At 39.8% G+C, this 25,209-nt stretch overlaps 2 protein-coding genes across 6 annotated transcripts in view; one reads left to right on the forward strand and one right to left on the reverse strand.

Annotated features, from left to right (window-relative positions):
- On the forward strand, positions 7 to 6,918 carry FAM8A1 (family with sequence similarity 8 member A1). Its single transcript, XM_021385472.1, has 5 exons — positions 7 to 12; positions 2,846 to 2,966; positions 5,015 to 5,138; positions 5,354 to 5,493; positions 5,805 to 6,918. The coding sequence occupies exons 2-5, from the start codon at positions 2,893 to 2,895 to the stop codon at positions 5,947 to 5,949; spliced, it is 483 nt and encodes a 160-aa protein (XP_021241147.1). The 5' UTR covers positions 7 to 12; positions 2,846 to 2,892; the 3' UTR covers positions 5,950 to 6,918.
- NUP153 (nucleoporin 153) overlaps positions 8,541 to 25,209 on the reverse strand; it is a 46,865-nt gene continuing 30,196 nt past the window's right edge. For 2 of the 5 annotated variants that reach the window (XM_021385466.1, XM_021385465.1), the window contains exons 11-22: positions 24,291 to 24,414; positions 22,642 to 22,779; positions 21,411 to 21,503; positions 21,083 to 21,173; positions 20,667 to 20,786; positions 18,732 to 19,349; positions 16,819 to 17,013; positions 15,427 to 16,269; positions 13,466 to 13,834; positions 11,543 to 11,815; positions 10,116 to 10,275; positions 8,541 to 9,660 (exon numbers count right to left, since the gene is read on the reverse strand). In XM_021385466.1, the coding sequence (XP_021241141.1) occupies positions 9,576 to 9,660; positions 10,116 to 10,275; positions 11,543 to 11,815; positions 13,466 to 13,834; positions 15,427 to 16,269; positions 16,819 to 17,013; positions 18,732 to 19,349; positions 20,667 to 20,786; positions 21,083 to 21,173; positions 21,411 to 21,503; positions 22,642 to 22,779; positions 24,291 to 24,414 (3,109 nt within the window). In that variant the 3' untranslated portion in view covers positions 8,541 to 9,575. The remainder of the gene's footprint in view (positions 9,661 to 10,115; positions 10,276 to 11,542; positions 11,816 to 13,465; positions 13,835 to 15,426; positions 16,270 to 16,818; positions 17,014 to 18,731; positions 19,350 to 20,666; positions 20,787 to 21,082; positions 21,174 to 21,410; positions 21,504 to 22,641; positions 22,780 to 24,290; positions 24,415 to 25,209) is intronic. The other 3 variants (XM_021385470.1, XM_021385469.1, XM_021385467.1) reach the window with 3 other exon arrangements.

Raw genomic sequence — 25,209 nt, forward strand, 5'->3', positions numbered from 1 at the left:
GCCGGCCGGCAGGTGAGTGGGGGCGGCCCCGGTGCTGGGCCTGCGGGTGCGGAGCTCGGTCGGCAGGAGGAATGCGGGGGGGGGCTGCGCGTGGCCGCGGCTCGAGGCCGGCGTTTGTGCCGTACTCGTGCAGATGCCGCTCTCGCGGCACCCACCTTTCCTAGCGCGGTGTGGGTGGTGTGAGCTGGGCCGACTTCATCCGCTCTTCTCGCTGCGGTCGCGGTGCCCCAGTAACGTCGTCTAGCGATGACGAAGGGAAGAAGTAAAGCTGCGCTTACGTTCAGCGGGCTCTCAGCAGGGCCTGGCACAGAAGTTTGTTTCAGATGTAAATATTTGCGGAGCGTGTATAGCAGTGCTTCTGTTTATACTTGCTTGACTGCAAAGCAAACTCTCTGCCCGCATGGGAGAGAGCATGCGGAGCGTGCAGGTGCTTCCTCACGGGGTGGAGGAATGGCTGACTCCTTCATTCCAGGGCTGCCGAGCAGCACTGCGAGCGCTGGTGGACAGGTGTCCGTCTGGTTGCGCTGCTGAGGCCTCTGGAGAAAAGCCAGGTGTCCTGGCCCTCCGCTGGGCCAAGTGCAGCAGATGGAGCTGCACCGTTTGTATGAGCTCGCTGTCTGGGTGTCAAGGAAGAGCATTTTCCTTCCTTTCTTCGTTCTCTGTGAAAGGAAGGGAATCTAACTTGCTTTTCCTGGTTTTTAGCAGGTGTTGTTTAAAGAAGGTTGTAGTGTAAAGTAGTGTTTTCTTTAACTTGGGATTGTAGGCTGCTTTTGAACAGAACCTGCCTGTCCTGGAGGCAGAGGATTACAAAGGCAGATGGAAATGATTCCTGGGTTTTTATCTAGCTCTAGGAAGAAATTCTGTATGCCAAAGGCAACTGGGGGTACAGATAGCTCTTTCTGCTGCTGAACATGGTTATTCTCAATCTTCACTACTGTCGTGACACCTGGCCTACCTGAGGGAGTTCTTTGCATGACCCAGTGCTCCAGATTGTGAGGGGATGCATCTGAAACAGCTCAAGTGATTACATCTCCTTTTCTGCTGTGGATTATTGTCCTTGGAGCAAGCTTGGCAGGAGAGGACGTGTTTCTATCCTGGTGCTTGCTGTAGGTTATGGCCCTGCGTGCTTATATAAGCTGAAATAAGTGACAGCTTGTTAACCTTGCACGCTTCCAGCTGGAGTGTCAAAACGTGGAGCAGGTGACCGCCTCTCCAGCGCAGTCTGCCTGCAGGCGAGTGTCAGAACACTGACATTAGTTGTACCCTGCGTGGCAGCGAGCTCTTGATGGATGGTAATTGTAGTTTAAGACATTTTGTCCCCTTGCCCCTCCCTGCCTTACTGTAGCAGATTACTGCTCTTACACTGAGAACAGTAGAACAAAGCACACTCAGGCTTCAGTTGCCCTGTGTCACTGCCCGATTAGTGGAAACCCACCTTAATGGCAAGCTTCATGTAAGAGCTTGGGCTTTGAGCTGAGGTGGATGCGCATTGCTTTCCACTGTTCCTGCCACAGACGTTAACTTCTGGTGTGAGAAAGATCTCCTTAAATCACTGTGGTGGCAATGCTGGAGCCTAAGGGCTGTCACCATTTCTTAACAGAGTTTAATGTAACTTGAATACTTACTTCCACAGCCACAAACACTTCTCCCTTACTCAGTCACTGTGTCTGCATGTTCAAATGACACTGCTGCTACCGTCAGCCACCGTGCTCCATTTGAGGAGTGCATTTGCTCTGTGCATTCTGCTGCTAGATGCTTGAGCTGGGCCGGGGAGGCTGAGCTACAGAATCTTCCATTAGAAGGTAGTTGACAACTTGGATATGCTTCAGCAATGCAAACTGGATCTATTTTAGTATTCCGTATATAAGTCATGCTACTTGATAGATCGTATCAATGCAGTTACCAGTGTAAACAGGTATGAAGGGAAGATGCAAGCTGAGTTGCATTAAGAACTTGCTCTTGTGTAATCACTCCTTTGTTCTACTTACTGCGTTTAAAGTACGGAAGTTCCATGGGCTTGCAGCTTCACACACACTGCTTGTGAGGCCAGGACTGGCAGTAGCAGTTCTAGAAGCTAAATTTCACCCAGTTCAGCATAAAGCAATAATGTTTTTCATGATGGTTTTTTTTTTTTTAGATTGGGGTGAGAATTTCCTTTTTCCCCCTTTTCTCCTTTTCCCGTGTGTGGGGATAGGCATTCACAGAAATGCTGTTTATTTTGCCCCCGTCTGCCCTTGGCCAACGAAGCTGGGGAAATGGGTTACGTTTTCTGGCTCATCGTAGAGCAGTGAGCCGTGCTGTAAACAGTCTACAGGAATGTTTATGTCAGATATGACTAACACTTACGCTGCTCCTGTTTCTGGGTCTGACCTGAGACAAAGTAGGCTGTGGTTTGCTTTCAGAGTGGAATTTGGTACGTGCTGAAGGATTGCTGCTGGGGTACAAAGGTTGTGGTGGACCAGTGGGGATATAGGAATCTTCATCCGAACTCTCACATTTACTGAAATCTGTTCTATATGGAGCTGTTATAAGAAAAAGAATGCAAAAATGGATGCATCTTCACTGCGCTTCAGCTCTTTAGAGGGTTGGGGTTTTGTCTGTAATCCTAATTATGAGGGGACTCTGAGTTCTGAAAGAGATTGATTTAAATTTCTGAAGGCTTGTATAACTCAAGTAATTCAGATTTGTTTTTTTAACTGATAGACTTCTTTAGAAGAATTCTTGGTGTGAGCTGAGATAAAGCTCTTGGCTGTGTTCTTGCAGAAAGGTACATGTGAAATGTCCTTAAGAGAATTAACTTTTTGGCGCAGTACAATCTGGGTAATCGTAGCTGCTTCTGTTGCAGGTCGGGAGTTTATTATCCCTTCGCTGGCCCACAGGTTCATAGCAGAGATGGTGGATTTCTTCATTCTGTTCTTCATAAAGGCAACCATTGTTTTAAGTATTATGCACCTCAGTGGGATTAAGTAAGTAGAACAATTTAAAGGTTTATTTTTTACAGCTCTAAGGTCTTTGTGCTCTTTGAGGTGTTGTGATGTATGCGTGCTGTGGTTATGCATCTGGCATCTCTTTCTAACTGGCACAAGTTGAGGAAATAGCCCCACTAGGTTAACCTCCTTTTCAATCTTTCCTCATCTGGGGTCAGCTGATGGCAGGGGGAAGAATTTCTACCAGAGTAATTTTGCAGGCTCACAAACCTGTTACTGAGGATCAATTAGACTGACTTAGAGTCTAATTTTTTGAGGGAATTAACAAGTTTTTTAAATGCTCTTTAAAAAAATCTCAGTGAGAAAACCTTAAGAAGTTTTTTTTATTTCAGATCATGTATATCAAATGTGTATCAACAGGAAGGTTGTTAGGAGTGTTACCATGCTGCAGGCTTTACTGTGCATGAGCTGAGGGGGAAAAATGGACTGAGCATAATGCGCATCAACTATACACCGGAATGGAAGTCTTCACATTTTTATACTTGCTGTATTTTTTCTTAGTGATTAATTACCTCAAAGACTGTCTCCTTCTTCAGCAGTTCTCATTCCATAGCTGATTCAGTTCCTCCACTTTGATATATCCATATATTTCAGTCTTATGAGGAGATTGAGGCTTAGCATGGTCAGTACACTTACATTTCAGAATTGAAGTTTTGTGCTAAAAGAGCCTTCCAAATGTTGACTGAATGTAAACTGATACTATAGAGATAGCATCTTTTGGGCAGGTTGAACTGCTGCTTGAAAGGTGTGTGGAAGAGGGTAAAATCCAAAACAGTAAATGTCAGTGTAAATTACCAGTGTTCATTGTTCAAATAAGTGGGCAATTAAAATGCCAACCTCTCAGTTCTGTTCAGTTGCCAAAGCCTCCAACTCTAACCTGAGAGCTTGTATTCTAGCTTGGTTTTGTAGGCTGAAAATGATACAGAATGTACTGGGAAGTTGGAGAACAGCTACATGCGTATCGCTTGTGCAAAATGATGACGGTGATGGAAAGAGAATTTTTTTCTTTTTGAATTAACGTACAGTACATTCAGTATTACTGCTCTTGCAAGAGCCACAAAGTTGCTTACAAGTAGCTTCAGAAAAACATCCTTTTTTTTTCCTGGCGAGCTGTGTGCTGGAGGCCAAGCCGAGGAGTTGTCATGAAAAAGCACATCCTCACTAGCTCAGGACAAAGGCTTCAGGCCAACACTGTACTGAAGGGAAATGCAGATTGTGCCATACTATCATTTTCTCAGTTCCTTATCTTTTTGGATCCTGAATAGAGAGGAGAGCAAGTAGTGCACGTATGGATTGTTTTCAAGTGGGACTGCACCTTTCTATTTATTTAAATAGAAATTATCATCTAGAGGGGTCACTAAAAAGTCATCTCCTAAGTAAGTGTACACATTGCAAGTGTGTCTATTCCACATATCAGATGTCACATCTGTGGTTTGACTTGTGAAGATACACAGCTGATTCCAAACTGCTGCTTTGCATAGCTTTGTTAGGGGAAATGGCTGAAAGTTTCAACTGCTCAGTGAAAGCATTCTGAAACTGCTGAGAAGACAAACCCTGATGGCGCAAAGGGGAGAAGGCTCCATTGCTTGCCTAGAGTGACTTGCAAATTCTGCCTCAGAGTTACAAAAGAGAAGAGTGCTTTGGGTTCCCGTCCCCCTCGCCCACCCTGTAATGAAGATACTGGTATCCATTTACTTAGAGTTTGATGATTGTGGAATCCCTTGTGTATCTCTCAAGAATTTTCACTCACTACATAGGCCATCATGTTGCAAGAGTGGCAACAATTAATTTTTTCATAATGAAAAAGATGGAACAGACTAGGCAGCAACTTGGAAGGAAACCTACTGCTGTTAGGAATTTTAATGGATGGCTTAATATCACAGAAGCTGAAGAGCTTTTGTTCTTTTTTAATAACAGAACTGAAGAAGTGAATTCTAGTATTGAGGGGTAACATCAGTACTGGGAGAAGGGACAAATGAGTTCTGGCTTTTGTTTGTTTGTTTTTAAAATGGTCTTATTTTCAACAGAGACATCTCTAAATTCGCTATGCATTACATAATAGAAGAAATAGATGAAGATACATCCATGGAAGATTTGCAGAAAATGATGATAGTAGCTCTCATCTACAGGCTATTAGTCTGCTTCTATGAGGTAACTGCTCATAAAGATTAACTTCTGTAATTCATAGTTGTCAGTGCTCAAATAAACAAAAAAAAAAGTATCATCACTGGCCAGTGAAGTAAATCCTCTTCATTTTGAATTCTGTGAAGCTATCAGACTTTCACTTACTTTGAAGAAAGCCACGTTTGCCAAACCAGTCAACAACATTGTGTTGTGTGGAATTGAAAATAACTTTTCTTTTGCAGATAATCTGTATTTGGGGAGCAGGTGGAGCAACCCCAGGGAAATTCTTGCTTGGGCTGCGAGTTGTGACGTGTGATACATCTGTACTCATCGCACCCAGTCGTGTGTTAGTCATTCCGTCTTCTAATGTCAGTATGACAACGTAAGTGCTCTTAGCTTATGTTGCTTTCATATTAATGGTGTGGAAAGCGTGCAGTTTGGAAGGAAATGCACCTTTTCTTTATTGTTGGCCTCTGCAGTAATGGGATTGCCAAGAACTGTTCTCAGATTCTTTTAATGTAAGAATTATTCAATTGTGAATATTTTCCAGGTTAGGTGGTAGAATCATCTCTAAACTCTGGAGGTTGCGGGTTTGGGGATTTTTTTTTTTGTGCTACGCTAAACTGAAGGCAAACTATTAATTTAAGCAGAAAAGTGACAATAAGGCACTGAATATTTTTATTCTCCTTTCAGGTCTACAATAAGAGCTTTGATCAAGAATTTTTCTATTGCTTCATTTTTTCCTGCGTTCATTACACTGCTATTTTTTCAGCACAACAGAACAGCCTATGATATTGTAGCAGGAACTATCGTGGTAAGAAGAAATGGAATCAGATGATATCAAAAGATGACAAAGACTCCCAGACTGCTTTTGAATGCCATTCCCAAATGAACAAAGACCTACCCCAAAACCAAAATTGAGATGACAGTCCGAATCTTTTGCCCAAATTAAAGCAGAATGATTCAGAAGCTAAAGGAAATGGGTTGTTCCAGTGTGGTGCCAGCAGCTACCTTCAGAGTATTGGAGTTCTCACAAACGCCAAAGAAGTTTAAGGGAAACAATATGTATTAACTGTAGATTGAAAAGAAAGTAAGTGGCTCTGCTAATAACTGCAGAAAGGTGCTGTTCTGTTTGTCAGCCTGCGGGGAAAGCAGATACTGAGAAATACTCCACCTCTAAGGAAATGTTTTTCCTATAGTTTTGGGTGTTGGCAGGTAACTAGAAAACGTTTTCCAAGCAGTTGCCTAAGTCGTGTTGCAGACTCTTTGAGGGGAAGGGAACTGCAGTATTGGAGAGTAGGGCAAATTCAATGACTTACGTTGACAGATGTGTAGAAAGCAAGCAGTGTTGATCAGTTCCCTTATTATTGTTTCACAGATCATATTTCCTCACCTCTTAAAAGTATATTATCTGAATATTGATGTGACAAGTTTTTTTGCATGATTATCTTAAGTATTGTTATTTAATGTGTCAAAGCTAATAATGAGGTGAAAGGGTAGCTGCTTTTTCTCTGGAAAGGGTATGTTACGCTGCAGTGTTAGTGAATTGCCGTGTATATAATTTTGGAGCTGTGAACAACACACATCATTTGCTTCTCTCTGGAGTGAAAGCACTTGTCTATTTCTTGCATACAATATCAAGCAGAACATCCGAATGAGTTTCCAGGAGCATGCAGAAACTATTAACTGAAACACGTGTCAGAAGTACAACTACTACTTGTTTTCACTTTATATTCTGGCTAACTTTGTATATTCAGAATAACTTCAATACTGAATAAAAAAGCCTGATATTTTGCATGATTACAGAGCTTTGATATTTGTTCTTATGGCATTAGTATATTAGAAAGGGCTATCTACAACTATGTTGATGTTTTATTAAAGTTTGAAGAAGAGTTTCGAATTCTCCCAGAGCACAGTTTTTCTCTCTTCTCTAAAGCATACCTGCTGCTCTGTTGCTGAAGTTCTTACCCTTCCTTTATGTACCATTGTATTTTTGGGACCAGAGTCACTGCTGAGAATTGCATTTTCTACTCACTTACCTTTCCAGAACTTTCCAGGATGAAGTCACTACCTTTTTGGATTACGACTTTCAGATTCTCTGCTATAAGCGATCAGTTGTCTTACCTAGAAACCTGACTTCCAACTGCATCATCAGAAAATGTATCTGTACCAAAATACAAAGAACAGCACTACTGACTGGAGTGTTAGAAGTTCAGGAGGGGCTGTGCAACCTGATTGAAGCTGAATTTGTTAGAACTGACAAAAGCCCCTTCTGGGGTGGATGTTGCCTATTTATATTTTCACCATGAATACAGATAGAACTTTTGGTCTAGTAGTGGATCTAGAAACTAAGATTTAAGACGGAGTCAGGTAACACCATAGCTGAGTAAAATTTCAAAGCTAATGCTTCAGGTTTTTCTTACCATGTAGAAAAATATTTCCTCATCCAGAGCAGGTAAAGAAAATGTTACAACTCAAAAAAGCCATTGCTGTCCAGGGAAAAAGGTATATCCACTGGCCTATACAGTGTGCCTGTTCATTTTTTCTATGCGTACCTTGAGTACTTGGCAGGTAAAAGGGCTGAGGAAAACTGAGCGGCAATTCTCTGGTTTAGACATCCAGAAATATCTAGCTGCATACAATCTTTCCACAGCGGTAACATGTGACCACCTGAATAACAGCTTCTCTGTGCTTTTCAAGTCCAGTTGCTGAACACTTTCCCTATAGATAGCAATATTGATCAATTCTACACATGCTGTAAGACTGACAAAAGTGAAAGTTGGCCTTTGTCCTCCTGTGAAGTCTAGCTCACAGTTGGAAAAGTATCTTATTTCAAAACACGGGCATGTATGGCTGCAGAAATGCAAAGCAGCATTGAATGGCGGAAGTGCTGCCAAATAACCACTAATGCATCTGAAAGTATTTATATCAACTCTTCTAAGCTAGGTGGGTCATACAGGCCTTTCTCCCTTAATATGAGAGGGAAGTGGTGCTTTCAGTGTTTGCTGCACTAAGTGATCAGCTCTCAACCATAAACTAAATGCTGCGGCTTACCAAAAGCTCAGCTGTAGTCCCTGAAGAATCAAGAGCCTTCTTCCTCCTCTTACTAGACTGCCTGCTCTCTAACAAACTTTTCTCACTCCTACAGAAGTGGAAAAAACACATGGTCCATTTACAATCGGGTATACTTTGTCATGGTGAATGTCTGTACAGTTAAGTTTCGTTGTAGGAGTTAGCCGTCTAGCTACAATAGTTGCAGTTGAGTTTTATTGGAGCTATAAGTCTGGCTCTTCACTAGCAGGGAACTGGAACCTCTCCGCTATTAAAGAATTCTGAAGTCCAGTGTGGTCGCGGAAAGCATGTGACGTCACTCAGAACGAGCACACTGCCTCTCAGCACAGTTATAGTCACAGAGGCCTTCGTTTGGAGTTAAAACCGCCCAACAATATTTCATAGTTTTTATTGATGGCATTTATCCCATGGTTTAACATGTTAATTATACTGTAATAAACATGGCTTTAATATTAAACTTTTCCTTATTATCCAAAGTCACCACAGTCCATTTCAGTAAATATAAAAATATATACTTAATACTTTGTACAATACTGGTTTTTGGTCCAAACAAAAATGGATCAGAAAAGCCAATAAACTTACTTTAAGAATTCCCAATTTTAAAGATTTTCTAAATGGATTTAGGCAACTTTGAATAATGGGATTTACATAATAAAATCTGAGACAATACTAAACAAAAATGGCCGTAACACACAAAATTAAAATTTCCATTTCACAGATCTGTTATGCCAAAAAAGTACATAGAGAAACAAAACTGTATTTACACGTTTCATAATAAAATAACAAAGGCGAGACAGGTGATAAAGGGCTGTAAGAATGAAAATATAGAAATAGCATATAATTATTAAATGGAGAACTACAGATCTAACAAGTCCTTAGCATGAATCATCCTGTAATCAGTCTTCCTCTATCAGAAAATTTTAGTGCACAATACACCCAAACTCACTCACTTCACACATACACCGGCACAAACTCAGCATAGAAATCATTCGTTACCAACATTCTCTAATCTATACAGAACCCCTCACTGGTATAATTACAATTCTGAGGCGTCAGTAAACGCAGATGAGCGCACATAGTGGTGCAGATGAAGAGGTATTGTACAAGCCATTCACTGTGCGGGCTATACTCATCTCTATAGCCGAACCATGCCGAGTCAGTGAAAGAAGTAACTTGCTGGATTCTAAAATAGTTTTGCTTGAGAACGGCCCTGTTGCCAACTCTACTTGTTACAAAAAAAAAACTAAACGGGGGAGGGAAGGAAAGGGCAGCAGAGTTTTTATATTCCTTTAGGCAGATCTGACTTCAGCTAACCCAGCATGAGGTACAATCCCAACAACTGAACAATGCAGGGTAGCAGCTGCTTTGAAAGTTGCTTTACCAACCAGGCGATTACTTTCTACGTCTAACCGCAGTCTTTATCTTCCGACCAGAAACTGAAGATCCAGAGGCAGAGAAAATATTTTTTCCATTAGTCCTATCAAAAGAAATTAGTAGTGCAGAGTTTAGGGCAGAGTAGCTGAAAATTCAGTAGCAGCACTGAGAAGATATTCCAGAACAACTGTTTTATCATCTGGCTCACTAGTTAGCAGCTGGCAACAAACAGCGTATGATGAACAGGCAGAGAGGTCCAGAAACCAAAAGCAATTAAATCTCTCTCAGTTCAGCAGGTAAGCAGCACCATAACGGCTAAATGCAGATCTTATGTTCAAGAACATGAACATTTCGCGCGGGTGCGTGATATTTTTGACAACTAGGCTGCTGTAAAGCTATCGTTGCTTAGTTAGCCAGTCACACTAATAGAGCAAGGAAAGATGCCAAGCTTAGACACAAATTCGAGGTTCAGCTGCGTACCTCACTACTTAACAGAGGCTGCACGCAGTCCACTGATACTACCAAAAGCTCAAGTGAAATTCTGATATAGTCTCTTACCCCACTGTAAATGCTGAAGGCTGGCTGAATGAAAATCCTGAAGAGCCAGAAGGCTGTACCGGTGCTGTCGGTGCAGAAGGATTTGCACCAAAAGTAAATACTCCTGGGTTACTTGGAAAGTTGAAATTAGAAGTATTAGCTCCAAACTGGAATACGGGACCTGGAAAAGATGGAGTAGGAGCAGAAGGAAATAAGAAAGTTGAAATTTGATTTCATTCTTTCCAGCAAAATCCTCACCTTCTTCCCACTACCTCTAACAAACGTTGCTTAAATGTTGCACAAAATGGCAAAGCTTGGGGTGGGAGGGAGGTTTACCAGAAATGCTGAATTACCACAGGAACAACACTTAGTTTACTTCAGTAGAGAATCATAAAGGGATTCTAAGTAAAATTGCTGGCATACTGCTAACAAACTGGTTGCTGGTATCTGTGTTGCCATTAGTTTGTGCCTGCGTGCACCGAAGTTCATTAATGAAGTCTCAAATTACACTACTGAATTATCTAGATTTACCATTTAAACAAACTATGTTGTGTAACTGTAGTCTAAAAAATAACATTAACCATTCCTACCATCAAAGTAACACAGATGAACCATGGGGATTTTTCTCTTTAAACTCTTACTTCATTAAAGGAAAGAACAAAAGAGTAACTAACATGATGTGCCAACTAATTACTGATTAATACAAATGTAGGCTACTTTCAACAGAGCCTATTTTGTAAAATGTCTGAGAAGAGCCTCTTCTTTTTTACCTGACCCTAACCCTTTTCTGTATCTGATACTATGTTATCAAATACAAGTGTTTTAGTTTTGTACGTGTTTAGTTGAAAAATAATTGCTACTGTGGAACAGGTCTTTCTTAAATTGTAAGGATCGTTCTTGCCAGCGTGTTTCAGAAAAAGAACTTTAAATGAAGCTTTCACCCATAAATGTCTAGTACTAGCAATATCTCACACACGAAAGCCTCCAATCCAAATAAATTGGCAAAAAAAAACCTAAAAACTACTCTGTAACAAATCCAAAAACAATTGTTGTGCAGTGCTTCTGCCATTCTGGTTTGTACAACCTATCAGGGAATACTCCATGTTTTTCAACACTAGTTTTAATCACTTCCCCTCCCCTCCAAGGAAAATAAAAAACAATAATTGTCAGTATAGTTGCAGCCTCCACTTCGCTAAATCTCTTGTGGAAAAGACTTACGGTGAAGCTGGTGGATGTCAGCACATCTTTGGGAGTCAGGAATCAGACGCAACTTACTTAACCCTGTGCCCACTATTTTTATGAAGGTTAATTCTTATGGTTGAGTACGTGCAAAAGGTAGAAGTCATCTCACTCACTAAACTTGAGAAACTTGAGCTTCATGGAAACCAGCCCACCGACTAACTAAGCTCTCTTCAAAACCAGAAAGGAAGAGGATGGTCAGCACTCACCAGCACTGGAGGTGCCAGAGCCAAAACTTGGCTGTTGGCTCGACTGCTGTCCAAACACAGGGGGCTGAGTACTGCTTGTCACAGAGCCAAAGGCAGGTGGTGCAGGCTGAGAGCCAGCTGAAAACAGCGTTGTCGACAGGGATCCAAAGCTGGGAGCGTTTGGCTGGCCGGGGGCCTGGCTCTGGCCAAATGCTGGTAGCTGACTGGCACCAAATGCTGGGCCAGCAGCAGGCGCTGAAGACCCAGACCCAAAGACAAACGAAGAGGACGACCCTCAGGGAAAAGAAGAGAGATTTCAGTATGTGCTGGGTTGCTTTGTTTGCTATAGAGCTTTATGTTTGCAGCCGAGTACGTAAAACAACAAATAGTACCTCCTAAATAATAAGAATTGTATCTTTTCTTCTAAGTAACATGAAAAACAGCGTGTTTACTGAAGTCAGTCAACATACACCTCAAACACCGGTTGTCTAGACTCAAATTACTGTTAGCCATTCATGTTCTAGAAACAGACTCCCACAAATAGCACACGCTGATTTGTATTTACTAAAAGCTATTTATATCACAAATAAGAATACTCATTTATTTTTTAATTATTTTTAGCATTCAAAATACAGCTCCTCATCTATTTGGATCAGTAGAATGCGAATCTTTCCTCTTGTAAGCATCAGCACCCCTTCCTCATCCAAGTGTTTATGATTATCAATTCTTGGAGACCAAATGAGGCTTGCAGGGACCTAACTCAGTTACCAGAATAATTCTGTCCCTTCATGTAACAGAAAACAACCTTATTCAATTAGCTGCTTTGGTTCCGCATGGCCAGCAGAAATAATGAGATGAAAAAACACGAGTGAACAGTGACTTCAAACATACGCACTTCTCTGAGCAAAAAGAGACATTCTAAATAACACTATTAATCTAAATGCAATTTAAGCAGATGTCATGCAACAAAAAATACCATCCACTGCAACGTGACTCGGAATGGCTGACTGTTTTTCCAAGAAGGAAAACAGAAGTTAAGACAGACTAAAAGGCATTAAAATACTTCCATGAAGATTTTTGATAGATAGCTTCATTCGCTAACAAAAAGATGCTGAAAGTTCCTAATTTGCTAGTGGGTTAAATTAGTCTGCTTATTGCTGTAACTTAGGACTTTTCTCTTGCTGTTTCTGATATACAAAAAATAACATAACTTTAATTTCCATGAATGACAAGGTTAAACAATCTGATCAAAATAGTTGCATCTTCCTTACAGGTTCAATTTTATTTCCAACAATTTCCAGGCTAGCAGGAATACAGATTATTTGGAAACTTTAGCCCTGTGTCAGTACTGCTAAATTAATCTTGGACTTCAGCGGGGTAATGCATATATAACGTGAAGAAAATCCAGTTTCTCATTTCTGTGTTCAAGTAAACAAGAAAATGAAAGACTGGCTATCGTGCTCGTTAGAATCATTCTTTGTAAAGCAGCAATTGCCTATATCAATACTGTTTTTGTAATATACACTTGTGAAGGATGGACATTACGAATCTTGATGTTATTTACAACAATTGAGTTTTAGGTATGGGAGAGAGAAACTAGAGAAGTTGTAACTGACTTTTAACCTTCAGCACTGGACTGATGCTGAGGAGAGGAAAACTCACTCTCACAATGCCAAGTTCCTACGCAAACGAAAGCCAGTAAAGGATTGTCCACTGCACAAAATAACACCACAGCCAGTTGATTCCTAAACTGCATTTCCCAGACAGCCTGAAAACCCAAGCCCCAAGCATTAGCGTTTTTTATATTGTTGAATGTAAATACTCGCTACTATTCTCTATTTCCATGCGTTTTGCCTACACGTTCTCCCTGAAACGCTATTTCCCTGCTCCGCTTATCTATTTAGTGATCTAACGGCAAAAACAAAAGCACCTGCTTAAATGTACCTGTTGAACTTGATGTGGTCGTGGCTCCAAAGGTAAAGCCAGAACTTGCTGCATTGCTACTGCTGGCTCCTGAACCGAAGACAAATGGAGCAACTGCCGCACCAGTGGTGGAAGATGTGGTTGCTGGTTTGCTTTCTTGAGAGAAGCCAAATGACTGAGATGCTGTAGATTCTGCAGAATTGCCAAAAGCAGTGCTGCTCACAGTGTTGCTGGCTTGCCCAAATACAAAGGGCGTGGGAACCGGTGCCGGGTTGGAGGAAGAGGTGACGCTGCCAAACACGCTGCTGCTGTTGGCTGAAGTGGCAGGTATGGCTGCGCCGGAGGAACTGGAGCTCAAGAAGCTGAAGGATGGCTTTGCTGCTCCTTGATCTGCGAGGGAGAACAGAACACCAAACGCTGAAAAATGACAAACCAAGTACAGATGGACCCTGTTCCAATGGCTGTACAAGGAGAAACCCTGAATGATGCCTCAACTACTATCCAGCTACTGTGGATTACATAAGATCCAGATTTAATACACTGATTGCTGCCATTTGCAATTAAAGGAATGGAAGAATTGTGAAGAGTGAAGACACGACCACAGGATTTAGTAGTTACAAACACCAAGCGTTGGTTATAATAATCGGAACCAGAATTAACCAGTACATCTAAACTCCTCAAAACAAAAATATTTTTCAGGTGTTCACAGAAGAACAACATCAATTACCTGCAACACTTCTATGGTTTTGCACTGAAAAACACAGTGGTAGTTTCGTTTGTAGCCTCTTCTGAAATTATAGCCCTGTGCCTACAGCTCTAAAGTCGGCTAAGCTTACCATCCTGCAGCCTCACTCTTTCAGCTTAAGCTCACTGCACTTCAGTACTTTCAAGACCTGCTTTTGGGAGCTATGGAGAACAGCCCTCTGTTACAAAACTGTCACAAAGTACTGAGTGCAATTTTAAAGTTATCTTTTAAAGTATATAAATTCTTCAGCTTTCCCTAAGCTTCTGCTGTCTCATTATTATACTTGACCCTGTTCTTGATTTCCCACTGCTGTTTTCTTCCAGCAGTTATGAACCCTTTTCATCTATGCCACTTTTAAGGGACTCTATTGTGTTGAAGAAAACTTGTTAAAATCTCCTTTTTACACAAGGTGCTTCATCAGATTTCTGTGACTAAATCAAACTCCAGAACATCAACTGGAAGAGAAAAAAGCCAAAACAACACAACCACCTCCCCTCTACCAAATCCTACAATCCCCAATCTGTTCAGTAGCAGCTCAATCATAAGAATAAAAAGATTAAAAATCTCCATAACCATGCATTGCTTTTATTCCTCCTGTCCTCTCCCTTATTCCTTCTGAAGTTAGTAACGAATTCTGTTCTCTAAACCATGATTGATAAGTCATACAAACTGAATTATAATCAGAATTTTTCTGCATAGTAATAATCACTAAAATATTTCAATCCAATCTTCCAAGAGATTAAAGACACACAAAACTGTGTAGTATCTATTAAGTGACTTTCGTACCTTCGTGGCAGTAGAGTTGCAGCAGTACATCTGGCAGCACAGCTGCAAGTACATGTGAATGAGACACACCTTCTCACATCTCCTTTCACTATGAAAACCACTAGCATGCGGCCTCTATGTCACCACACTAAAGACTTTACCACCAATTATGCTGCTAGCACAGAAACCATACAACTCCGTGCTCATGCGGGATGCAATACAAGTTCCTTAAGGCGTAACAATTTTTTTCTTTTAAACCTTGTCTTAAAACTCATTGAAATCAAAAAAGGAATTGCTACTAATTGTCTATACATCAACAACTGGAACAGAAATGACACTACATATAGTAATCAAGCTTTTTCTAAAGCTCCAGTACATGAACCTATCAACTCCTACAGATTTTGTGAAGTCTGACTTCAGAGGTACTATCTGAGGGACTTAGACAATTGAAGACAAAAGATATTCTGCTTACCTGATGTGCTGGTTTGGGCCCCAAATGAAAAAGCTGGCTTTGCCTGCTCAGTTTCCTTCTCTGATGGTTTAACGAAGCTGAAGTTGAACATAGGTTTTGCTGTACTTTCTTCTTTGGTATGCTCAGACTGCCCAACAGAAAAGACAGGTTGTGCCTTTGACTCTTCATTGTCAGCTTTCTTCCCAAACACTAACAGAGCAGCAGAACTGACAGAATCCTGTTTCTCTTCTGTCCTTCCCAAAACAAACTGTGAGGCAGGTGCCGACTCCACATTGCCAAAAGAGAAGCCTCCCTTTGTTGAAGGAGTTTCATCCTTTTTCTCATCTGATTTCTTAAATGCAAAAGAAGCTGAAACAACTTCATTTTCTGGCGCAGTTCCAAAAGTGAAGCCAGCGACTCCGGTTTTATTCTCACTGGTAGCTATGGAAGTAGAACTTGGACCAAAACTGAAACCCCCCAGTACTGGTTGTTGCTCTTTCTTTTCCTGCTGTGCCAGGCTCGGTGTCCCAAACTGAAGTGTTAAAGGAGCCGGACTACTCGTAGATGGAAGGCCAAAGGTAAAACTGTTACTTTTATCTTCTTTTTTACTCTCTTCTGATTTAGAGTCCGAGGATGAGACTCCAAATTTAAAGTTCCCTGAACTACTAGGAAACTTAAATCCCCCAGGCGCAGAGTTGGAAGATGCAGATTCAGATGCAATGCCGAACTTGAAGCCCCCTTGTTCTCCAAATTTAAAACTTCCTGTGACACCCGATGTTTGAGAATCAGAGGACGATGACTGAACACCAAAAGTAAATGATGGCAATGCAGCATTTGTGGACACAGCAGAAGCATCAAAACCTGCTGAAGTAAGAAATAATGTTTACTTTGTAATCTATGATGCAACATCTGTGGCAGAAGAAGGCTTTAGCTACATAGCTGGGGTTCTAGTCCCAAACTTCCCAATCAAAACTCTAAAAAAAAAAAAAAAACCCAACAAAAACCAACCCAAAACAGAAAACAAAATCCCCTCACACTTCCTCTCTAAATAAACCTTTTCACAATGGTATTTTCCTGTCCACTGCTTGGCTTTCAGAAGTGTACTAGTATTGTACATAATACAAATACCATTATTATTACACTTTTTGTCTGAACTCCAAATGAACATCATGTAAGGCCAAGAACAAGTATGTCATTAAAAAAGGCTTTTCTCTAAAAAGTATATGTTTAGTCTTGGGAAAACGTGTGGAAACATACGCATGTGACCTTACGGAGGCAATATTCCTACAGAATATACAGAAAAAAAGAACAATTTTGCCATAGCTCGAAGGAAGAAGATAATTGGCTTTAAAAAAGTCTAAGCAAAACAAAAAAAAATTGCAGAATGCACACATTTTAATCGTTAAGTATTACCTTTGAACTCTGATTTGGTGCCTGGCTTTGCACTTTCACAGGCTATACACTCCGTGGCCTCCGCTTTGTTTTGGACCAAGCAGACGTCACAGTCCCAGCTTCCTTCAGGCTTCTTGAATTTGTCTAAATCCAGAAGTTCTCCAGAAGGAGCAGCAAATGCAGACGCACTGCTACTGGTCACAGGCACTGAACTCCCTATGATATAAGCAATAGTTAAACATTCTGCTTGAGTTATAAAGTGAACACAAAGTTTTTTAAGAAGTTCTCAAACGCTCTCTGATTTACAAATCAGATGAGGGTAACAGTAAAACATCAAACAACGGCAGTTCATACAATACAGCAACACAGCCAATTTCAGATGTAATTCAAGGAGATTTTTCCCAACTAAAATTATGAAAATAATTTCCACTGACACAAGTAACCCATGGTCAATGTTAGCACACTCAACTTGATGATGAGTGTAAAGTGATGTGAAGCTGAGAATTTATCAGATTTACTTATCTCCAAATTCCAAAGTCAGACATGTTCCAAACTATATCATCACAAAACAGAACACAAAAAAAAGGAATTCATAGCTTCTGGACACACAACTCTTCAGCACACAAGCTGTGCTGACATCAAGAGCAGCAGAGACCTCCATGAAAGAGGCCTGAAAGACACTGCTTTCCTTCTCATTTTTCTCCCCTGTAAAGGAATAGACGTCATTTGATGCTGCAGCAGAAAACTTCTAGCTCCATAAGCACGAGGATTCAAGTGGTCACTCAGAAAGCACAAAAACACCACATTGACATCTTCACTCCAACAGTTTTAAATCACTGAGGGCAGCTTTTAAAAGAGAGGCAGAAGAAAATGCCTTGTATTTGAAACGTTAAGACAGTCTTCTCTTTCATGGCATACCCAGCAAATTTTTATCCTCATCTTATTTGCAACAGTCTTCCCCTTCACAGATGTAACATAACCATGCAGTTCTCTGCACCAGGATAACGGTAAGCCCCTCCTTTCCAAAATTCCTCCTTGCAATGGCTAGTGTCTCAGATAAAGGTTCTCAGAGACTCTCCAAGAGAATCAGCTCTCCCTGAAATACATTATCTTACCTCATGAAATTTCACTCTTATTGTACAGGATGATTACAAAATCAAAATCTAGTTTGTCCTAAATTTTTTTCTTCCAGGATATATTTGCAAATGTGTTTTTTGACATATTAGTATATTAAAGTCAATTAAATTTAAAACTAGAATAAATACTTGTGTTAACAATGCACTTAGACTCTCAAAAACATTTACAATGACAAATAGCAGGAAACAATCCAGAACTGGATTGAAGAAGTTACCCAGTGGGTCATCTATGTTCTTTAAGCCTACCACTGACCTTCACTTGGCTACCTGGACATAGGGTTTTGTTTTAGCTTAAGAAAACTAGCTAAGACTACACTGTCTTGAAATCTGGCTTCCTATCTCCATTCATGCAATACAAGTGGTGAGTAGAGATATTTTTGATCGTGGTTTGTAAATACGATTTTTACTTATTTTTTTGAGAGAAAAAAAGCTTTTTTTAAAAAATCTTTTTCTACAGAGTTTACATTTTTCCCTGGTGAAAAGTCAGTAAATATTTTTTAAATTAAGTCATCTTTCCTCACCAGCCACAATACAAGGTCTATTTGCTTTGACTCAGCTCTGTACTAACACATTTCACAATCAGTTCAATTTATGTGATAGGCTGGAACCTGGGCTGACACCTCAAAAGTGCCTGTAATCATTCTTGCAGACAGGTACCAATCCGTCAATTGCGTCTGGATGCTGTGCTGTTCAAAATATTTTATATATGTTATTTTTTTAAATTCTGTCAAGAAAATCACATAGATCAAGATGGAAACAACAAGAGGCTTAAAAAAAAAAAAAGAAAAAAGGCCATACCTGGTTTCTCGGACTGACAGGCTACACATTTGCTATCTTCTGCCTTATTTGATACCAAGCACGTTGCACAGTCCCAAGAGCCTTTTGGCTTCTTAAACTTGTCTCCAAAGCCTAGAGTTGCTGTGGTGTCAGTGCTGCTGGAAGAGGATGTCACAGTCACCGAGCTCTCTGTGGTCACCGGCAATGCCAGAGCAGGCATCACTCCCATTCCAGGCTTTGGTGTCTCACATGCTACACATTTTGTAGCTTCAGGTTTGTTCTGGACCAGACAAGTATCACAATCCCATGTTCCAGGCGCTGCTTTGAATTTGTCTCCGAAGCCCAGCGTCCCTACAGGAGGGGCTGCTGCTGCCTTAGTGGAGCCACTTGGACTTGAGCTCATCGTCTGTTTCGTACTCTCAGCTGTTGACACTTTAGCAGCTTGACAAGTGACACACTTGCTGTCTGCGGCTTTGTTTTGCAAACATGGGTCACACGGATCAGACTGCCAATACGACGATGCTTGTTTGGAGGTCTCTTTACCTGCAGAAAAACTACTTATTGCAGGCCTTGTGTAGACCACTGTGCTTGTGATAGGCTGTGCAGATGCAGAAGAGGGTGTTTTTACAGATGTAAAGCCTAGAGGAGGAAAAAAAATACACATATATTTCTGTTAAAGCAGTACCTCACTACATTTACTTAAGTTACTTATGAAGCTACAGGGCATAAATTTTAACTCAAGTGCCAATGATTATAAATATACATTCAGACTGAGTGCAAAAGGAAGTCCCTGGAAATCTGATCTAAACGGATGAAACTTCATATGCTGCACTGAGATAGAACAGAAAGCTTCATTCAACTCTTCACTTTCAGTAAAGTTTTTTATCCAATTTTTCACTGGTTGACATGTAAGCAATGAGTAGCTGACTGAAATCTGACTGTCCATCATGCATTGGAAATTAATTCAATTTCATCAAGACACCAATCCCAATCAAATCAAATTTCTGAAGCTATTCCTTCTGTAATAGACTATTCAAATTTACTTCAGTAACTGTACAGCGGTTTGCCTTTGGAACAGCAATCCACATGGAATATTTCCCCACAGGTGAATATTAAGTAATAAGAACAAGACAGTAGAACAATTGTCTCAATTTTATAACCTTTCTTTAAACTGCATTGGACACAGGCCAACTTCTTATTTTAAGAGGCCAATTTTAACAGAAAACAGAAGCAACTAACAAAGATACGCTAAAGGGAATGCATCTCAAGTAGCAGCTCAAGTTGCTTGTAAAGCTAAAATAAATATTGTGTTGACTTGTTTTTTTAATCAGCAATGAAGCCTTTGAACAGCATGGATGTAGATCCTGCTTCTCTTAAATTGATGAAGAAAGTGACGGTCACTTCATTCAGAGGTCTTTCCTTAAACCAAACACACAATATATTTTCTCTCATTTAGCTCCTTCCAGTACAAAAAAAATTACAATTGAAGGCCCAGAGATTTGCAGCTTTTGCAACATTTTAGGAATGAAATTCCTTACTCTTTTTCTTTAACATATATACTTTTTTTTTTTTTTTAATTGCCAGGGCTGTTGAAAGTGGGACAGGAATGCTGAGATTTATAAACATTTCCTTTCCAATTGCATAAGCTTTATTTATTTAAAATTAAGCACTGATTATCTGACTAATTCTCTTCGTACCTCATTTACATTCTAACACATAACAGAGATGTAATCCATCTGGTTTTGAAGTTGCAGTTTTACTTTCAGCAATAAAAACCACTTAGAAGGGCAGATTCATCCTAACAGGCGTAGTGCTTAACATAATGCTTTCCTACATTTGTATGTATAGCTAATACTGCATTAACTATGACGTAAGCTGTTTGTTTTTTTTTTTTTTTTTAAATCCATGTTAGCATTTTTTGGCAGTATCTTTTAAAAAAAAAGCTCATTATCTCACCAGGGTTTCTTAGAATGTCTAGCACACTCCCTTCCTTTAAGACCTTCGCAGGTTTGAAGGGACCATCGTATTCTTCTTTTTCTTCCTTTTTATTGCTGATGCTGTTTACAGCGGTCGTATCTTTAGAAACAAGAGAAAACAAAAACATCTTTCATGATGCAATCCAATTAGAACAGAATACACTCACTTTTGCCAGAAACAAGAACTTCCAACTTTCACAATTTTAAGAATCTTTAAAATTCAACCTACTTTACAATTCTTAGTTACACCTTGTAAAAGCAGATGCCACTGAAAAAATACCGCAGAAGTCCAACACCCTCTGAAATTGCTAGCATGTCAGAAAGGACAGGTTTACTATTTAATATACAAAAAAGAAAATATGCACTTAGGATCTGAAAGGCTAAAATTGCAGTTACCACGGGTAGGTAAGGATGTCACTGGTGTATCACTGGATCCAGAACGCTCTGCCGATTTTACAACAGGAACACTAAATGTAAACCCAATCTGCTACAAAAAAGAGAGGTTTTTCAGAGTCTGAAACTAAAGAAACTTTAATGAAATTCACACACAAACACAAATCTGAAACCAAGTCTCCAAATTTTTAATATATATACTGGATGAGTAATTCTTAGCCAGAAACCTACATACTCTTTTTCCCCATCAGCACAGCCACTTCTATTTTAATGTTCTGCAATATTCTACTAAATGCTTGAGGAAAAAGTCTTGCTTTTTTATTTCACTTACAGACAACGGAGGTAGCACTTCTGCCTCAGTAGATTTCACAATTGGAGATGAAAATCTGAACACAGGACTGCCAGCATTACTTGTTGGTTGTACCTGTATTTTCAAAAGAACTAAAGGTTTATATCTAAGAGCAGCAACTACCTGAATTCAAAATCCAACAGAAGTTTTGCAGTGAAGTTCAGAAATCTGATGTTTTAGTTATTTCTAATCCACAGATGAGAGTAATAATAAAACAAAATGAAGTTTGCTAATGAGTATACAAGGCAGTATCTTCAAAACCAAATCACACAAACCAAGAGAAAAAGATGAGATGCTACTTAGGTCTAAATATCTGGAAAAGCAGGAAATGGAAGACATTTAAACTCAGCTCTACTAAAGAACTTTCTCAACAGGTTAAAGCAGATAACTGCTTCAAAACATTCAAAACAATTTCAAGTACTCTGGAACAGATCAGTGTTTATTTTTATATAATAATATTACAATTATTGCACTTCAGCTCATTCTATGCAAGGCTTGAACAACCACTTATGCTATCTCTAATTCAGTAACTTCATGTCACGGTGTAACCACTGTAGGCAGCTAGCCACCCCCCTCAAGTGGGGCAGAGGAAAGAATCAGAAAGGTAAAAGTTAGAAGTAGAATAATGGCGACTTGGAAAACCAAATGTTGTAACCCTGAACAATCCCCTTCCCTTCCCCCAGTGTTTACTGCCAAGCATGATGCTATTGGTACGGCTCATCCCTTTGCTCACATGGGACCAGGTGTCCTGGCTGAGCCCTCTCCCAGCCCTTGCGCACCTTGGCCTGCCTGCTGCCAGAGCAGCGTGAGAAGCAGAAATGGCCTTGATGCTGTGTAAGCACTAGACAACAACAGCTGAACACTGGTGTGCTATCAACACTGTGTTCATCACAGACTGACAGCTTTGCATAGCTACTATAAAGAAAATTAACTCTATCCCTGCCGAAACCAATATAAACTACTTGGCATAAAATCCCCCCCTAAAATTCCACAGTGTTTGAAACAGTTATACAGTTCTCTTAACCAAATGTGCACAAGTCTAAGACAATCAAAAAACCGCATTTTTCTCTCCAAATTACAACTCTGATTTATTCAACTCAGTATGATACTAACTAATACTGGTTAGTTTCCTGAGCACCACAGAAGTTAACTTGCAACAAAGCAGTTATATGCTATAAATATTTCCCAGTATAAGTATATAACAAATATTTACCTTGTTCATCACTGGTGTTGAAACAGTGCTTGGTGACGATGAGACAGTACTGCTAGTCAGAAAACTAAAATTGAATGGAGCCAGCGATGCAGTACTGATGGGTAGGGATATTTTCGGGAGTACCGGTTCCTCTACTTCCTAGAGTTGCAAATTAAAATGTTTCTCTTTTACAAAACACACCGCTTTCTCATCCTGTCCCACCTCTGATTTCTTAATAAAATTAAGCATAACAAAAATATACACAAATTAAGAGAAAGCAAGTTTTCAAAAGAATTCCTAATCTCCTCATCTCAGTCTATCAAGTCATCTTAACTCATGGTAGGCCTCCTTTCACATTATACCACATTCACCATCAGTCCAGTAAGAATACTGGAAGTTAGTTCAAAACTGTTACCTGTGCAGAACAGAGAGAGGCACAGATCAGACTTTTTTTGGTTGTTTTCTATACTTTAGTCATTAACGCTCTCAAGAAACATCACCATTTCTAAATATCCTCACATTTCTTTAGTTAATAGTATACTCTCAAGACAAATAGAGTGTGTTCTTCTCGCAAAATTAGGCAGGACAGCTGCTCAAGTTTCTGAAGAAACTACAACAGTGAATTTGGAAAAATATAACGTTTAAGGAAGTATATGGGTTCAGTACACAAAACACCTACAACGAAAGCTACAGAAGACTGTACTCTGGTAAAATCAGTCTATACCATGTATAAGGATGCAAATCAGAAATCAGCACATCTTAAAATCAGCTGTGCCTTTTAAGCTATTTGATTACCAAGATTGGATGAGTTAGGATTTAAACGAGAATAGCCAATCTAATCACAATCGGCACAGAACGACCAAGATCTAAATAGAAATGAATGATTAAGCAGGGATAGAAGTTGGTACTACAGACATTCGGTGCATCCCATGACTTGCACGTGTTTCACAATTTTGATTTGAAAAGTTTATGGAACATAGCTATTTTTACCTGCATTGCTATTTTATTTAAATTACATAAATATACTCCATTGTTTACGATTTCTTTATATTGCATCAGCTAAAAGACCAACTTAAAGACTTACATTTAAGATATAGTCATAGGCAGCATAGATAACATCCAGTCAGAAAAATAATCTTTTGGATATTTGTGACTCTAGTTTTATTAAACAGATTTTTCCCATTAAAACAAGAAAAACAACCTCTCAAAAAGAGTTCAGTTAGTATCAAAAATGGTAAGTCATAATTAGCAGATACGCAGAACACTGTTTTCTAACTCACTTTTCAACTCTTGGCCTCTATATGTCTACAAGACTTAAACAGGAAACAATAAATTCAGTAATCTTTGTTTACATACTTGGCACTTGTTTCAAATATCACTGCATTACAGAAACAATACAAACCTCCGCCACAACAACTCTATTCTTAGGACTCATTCATTTAACTGCTAGTGGGAAACTTTCTAGTATGAGGAATCTCCAGTGTAGCAGAACTACAAATTTTAAAACTACGTAAGCAAAGCTCAAACAAAGCAAATTGGAGCTTGCACTGAAACCCACAAGAAAAAAATCCCACAAACTTAAGGCTGCATTCTTACAATTTACTGTGAGGCAGTAAAACTGACATACTTTAGTAATGTCAAAGACAGCAGTCAACAGAAGTGTCACTTACCTGCTCTTGTCCAGGCTTTGATACATAGTGTACTCCTCTCTCCCTTCTCATCTTGCCACCACCACTCACTCCTGAAGACAGACCGTTGGATGCAGGAGTACTGAATTTGGGGTAGGTCAAATTGCTAGCACAGAATAACAATACATGGGTTGGTGTCAAAAAAAAAAAAAAAAAGAAAGAAAAAAAGAAAGAAAGAGAAATAAGAAAAAATTATCAACCCATTTATTTTCAAGCTATTATAACCATCATTAGTGCTAGAACTGAAATCTGCTAAACAGAATCCAGAAAAAATGAAGCTGTTTCATAAGTTCCTAAATGCTGGTAAATACAATTTTTGCTATTTAGAACATCAAGTATTAAAAAGAACCGCAATGAAAATGACATACATAAAGTTGCAACATCCATATGGGAATGATGACTAAGCCAGAAGACCTGAAATAGAAGAGCTGATTCATATTGACCATTTCTAATGTTTCCTTTAAATAGTCCAGACATGGACTGGTTCTCTGATTCTGTGATGAACATTAACTCTGCAAGGATATAAAAGAACAACTCATAAAAATACATGAAGAGTGCACATATGCACACAGGGGAAACACTGCCAACAGCTCTGATGGAAGAGAGAGCCTTCAAGATGGCAAGATAATACAGCAGAAGTTTCAGAAGCATCTCGGGCTTTTATGTGGCCATCAGCAGAACAGCAGAGGTGTTTGGGTGTGCCAACATTCCAGAAGCCTTTTCAGACATGAACACAGTTCCCTTTTGTAAGGCATACAAAGGCATTTCTCCGTTCATTATGAAAGCCTTTCTGGTTTTCATCTAGATTTCCTAACCCAAGTGGTAAGGGAAGAAAAAGAAAAAAAAAGAAAAAACACATCCCAAACCAGAAGTGAAATAAGGAATAGCACCAGAAGTACTA

Source organism: Numida meleagris, chromosome 2, assembly GCF_002078875.1.
Source record: "Numida meleagris isolate 19003 breed g44 Domestic line chromosome 2, NumMel1.0, whole genome shotgun sequence".
Classification (NCBI taxonomy): Eukaryota; Metazoa; Chordata; class Aves; order Galliformes; family Numididae; genus Numida; species Numida meleagris.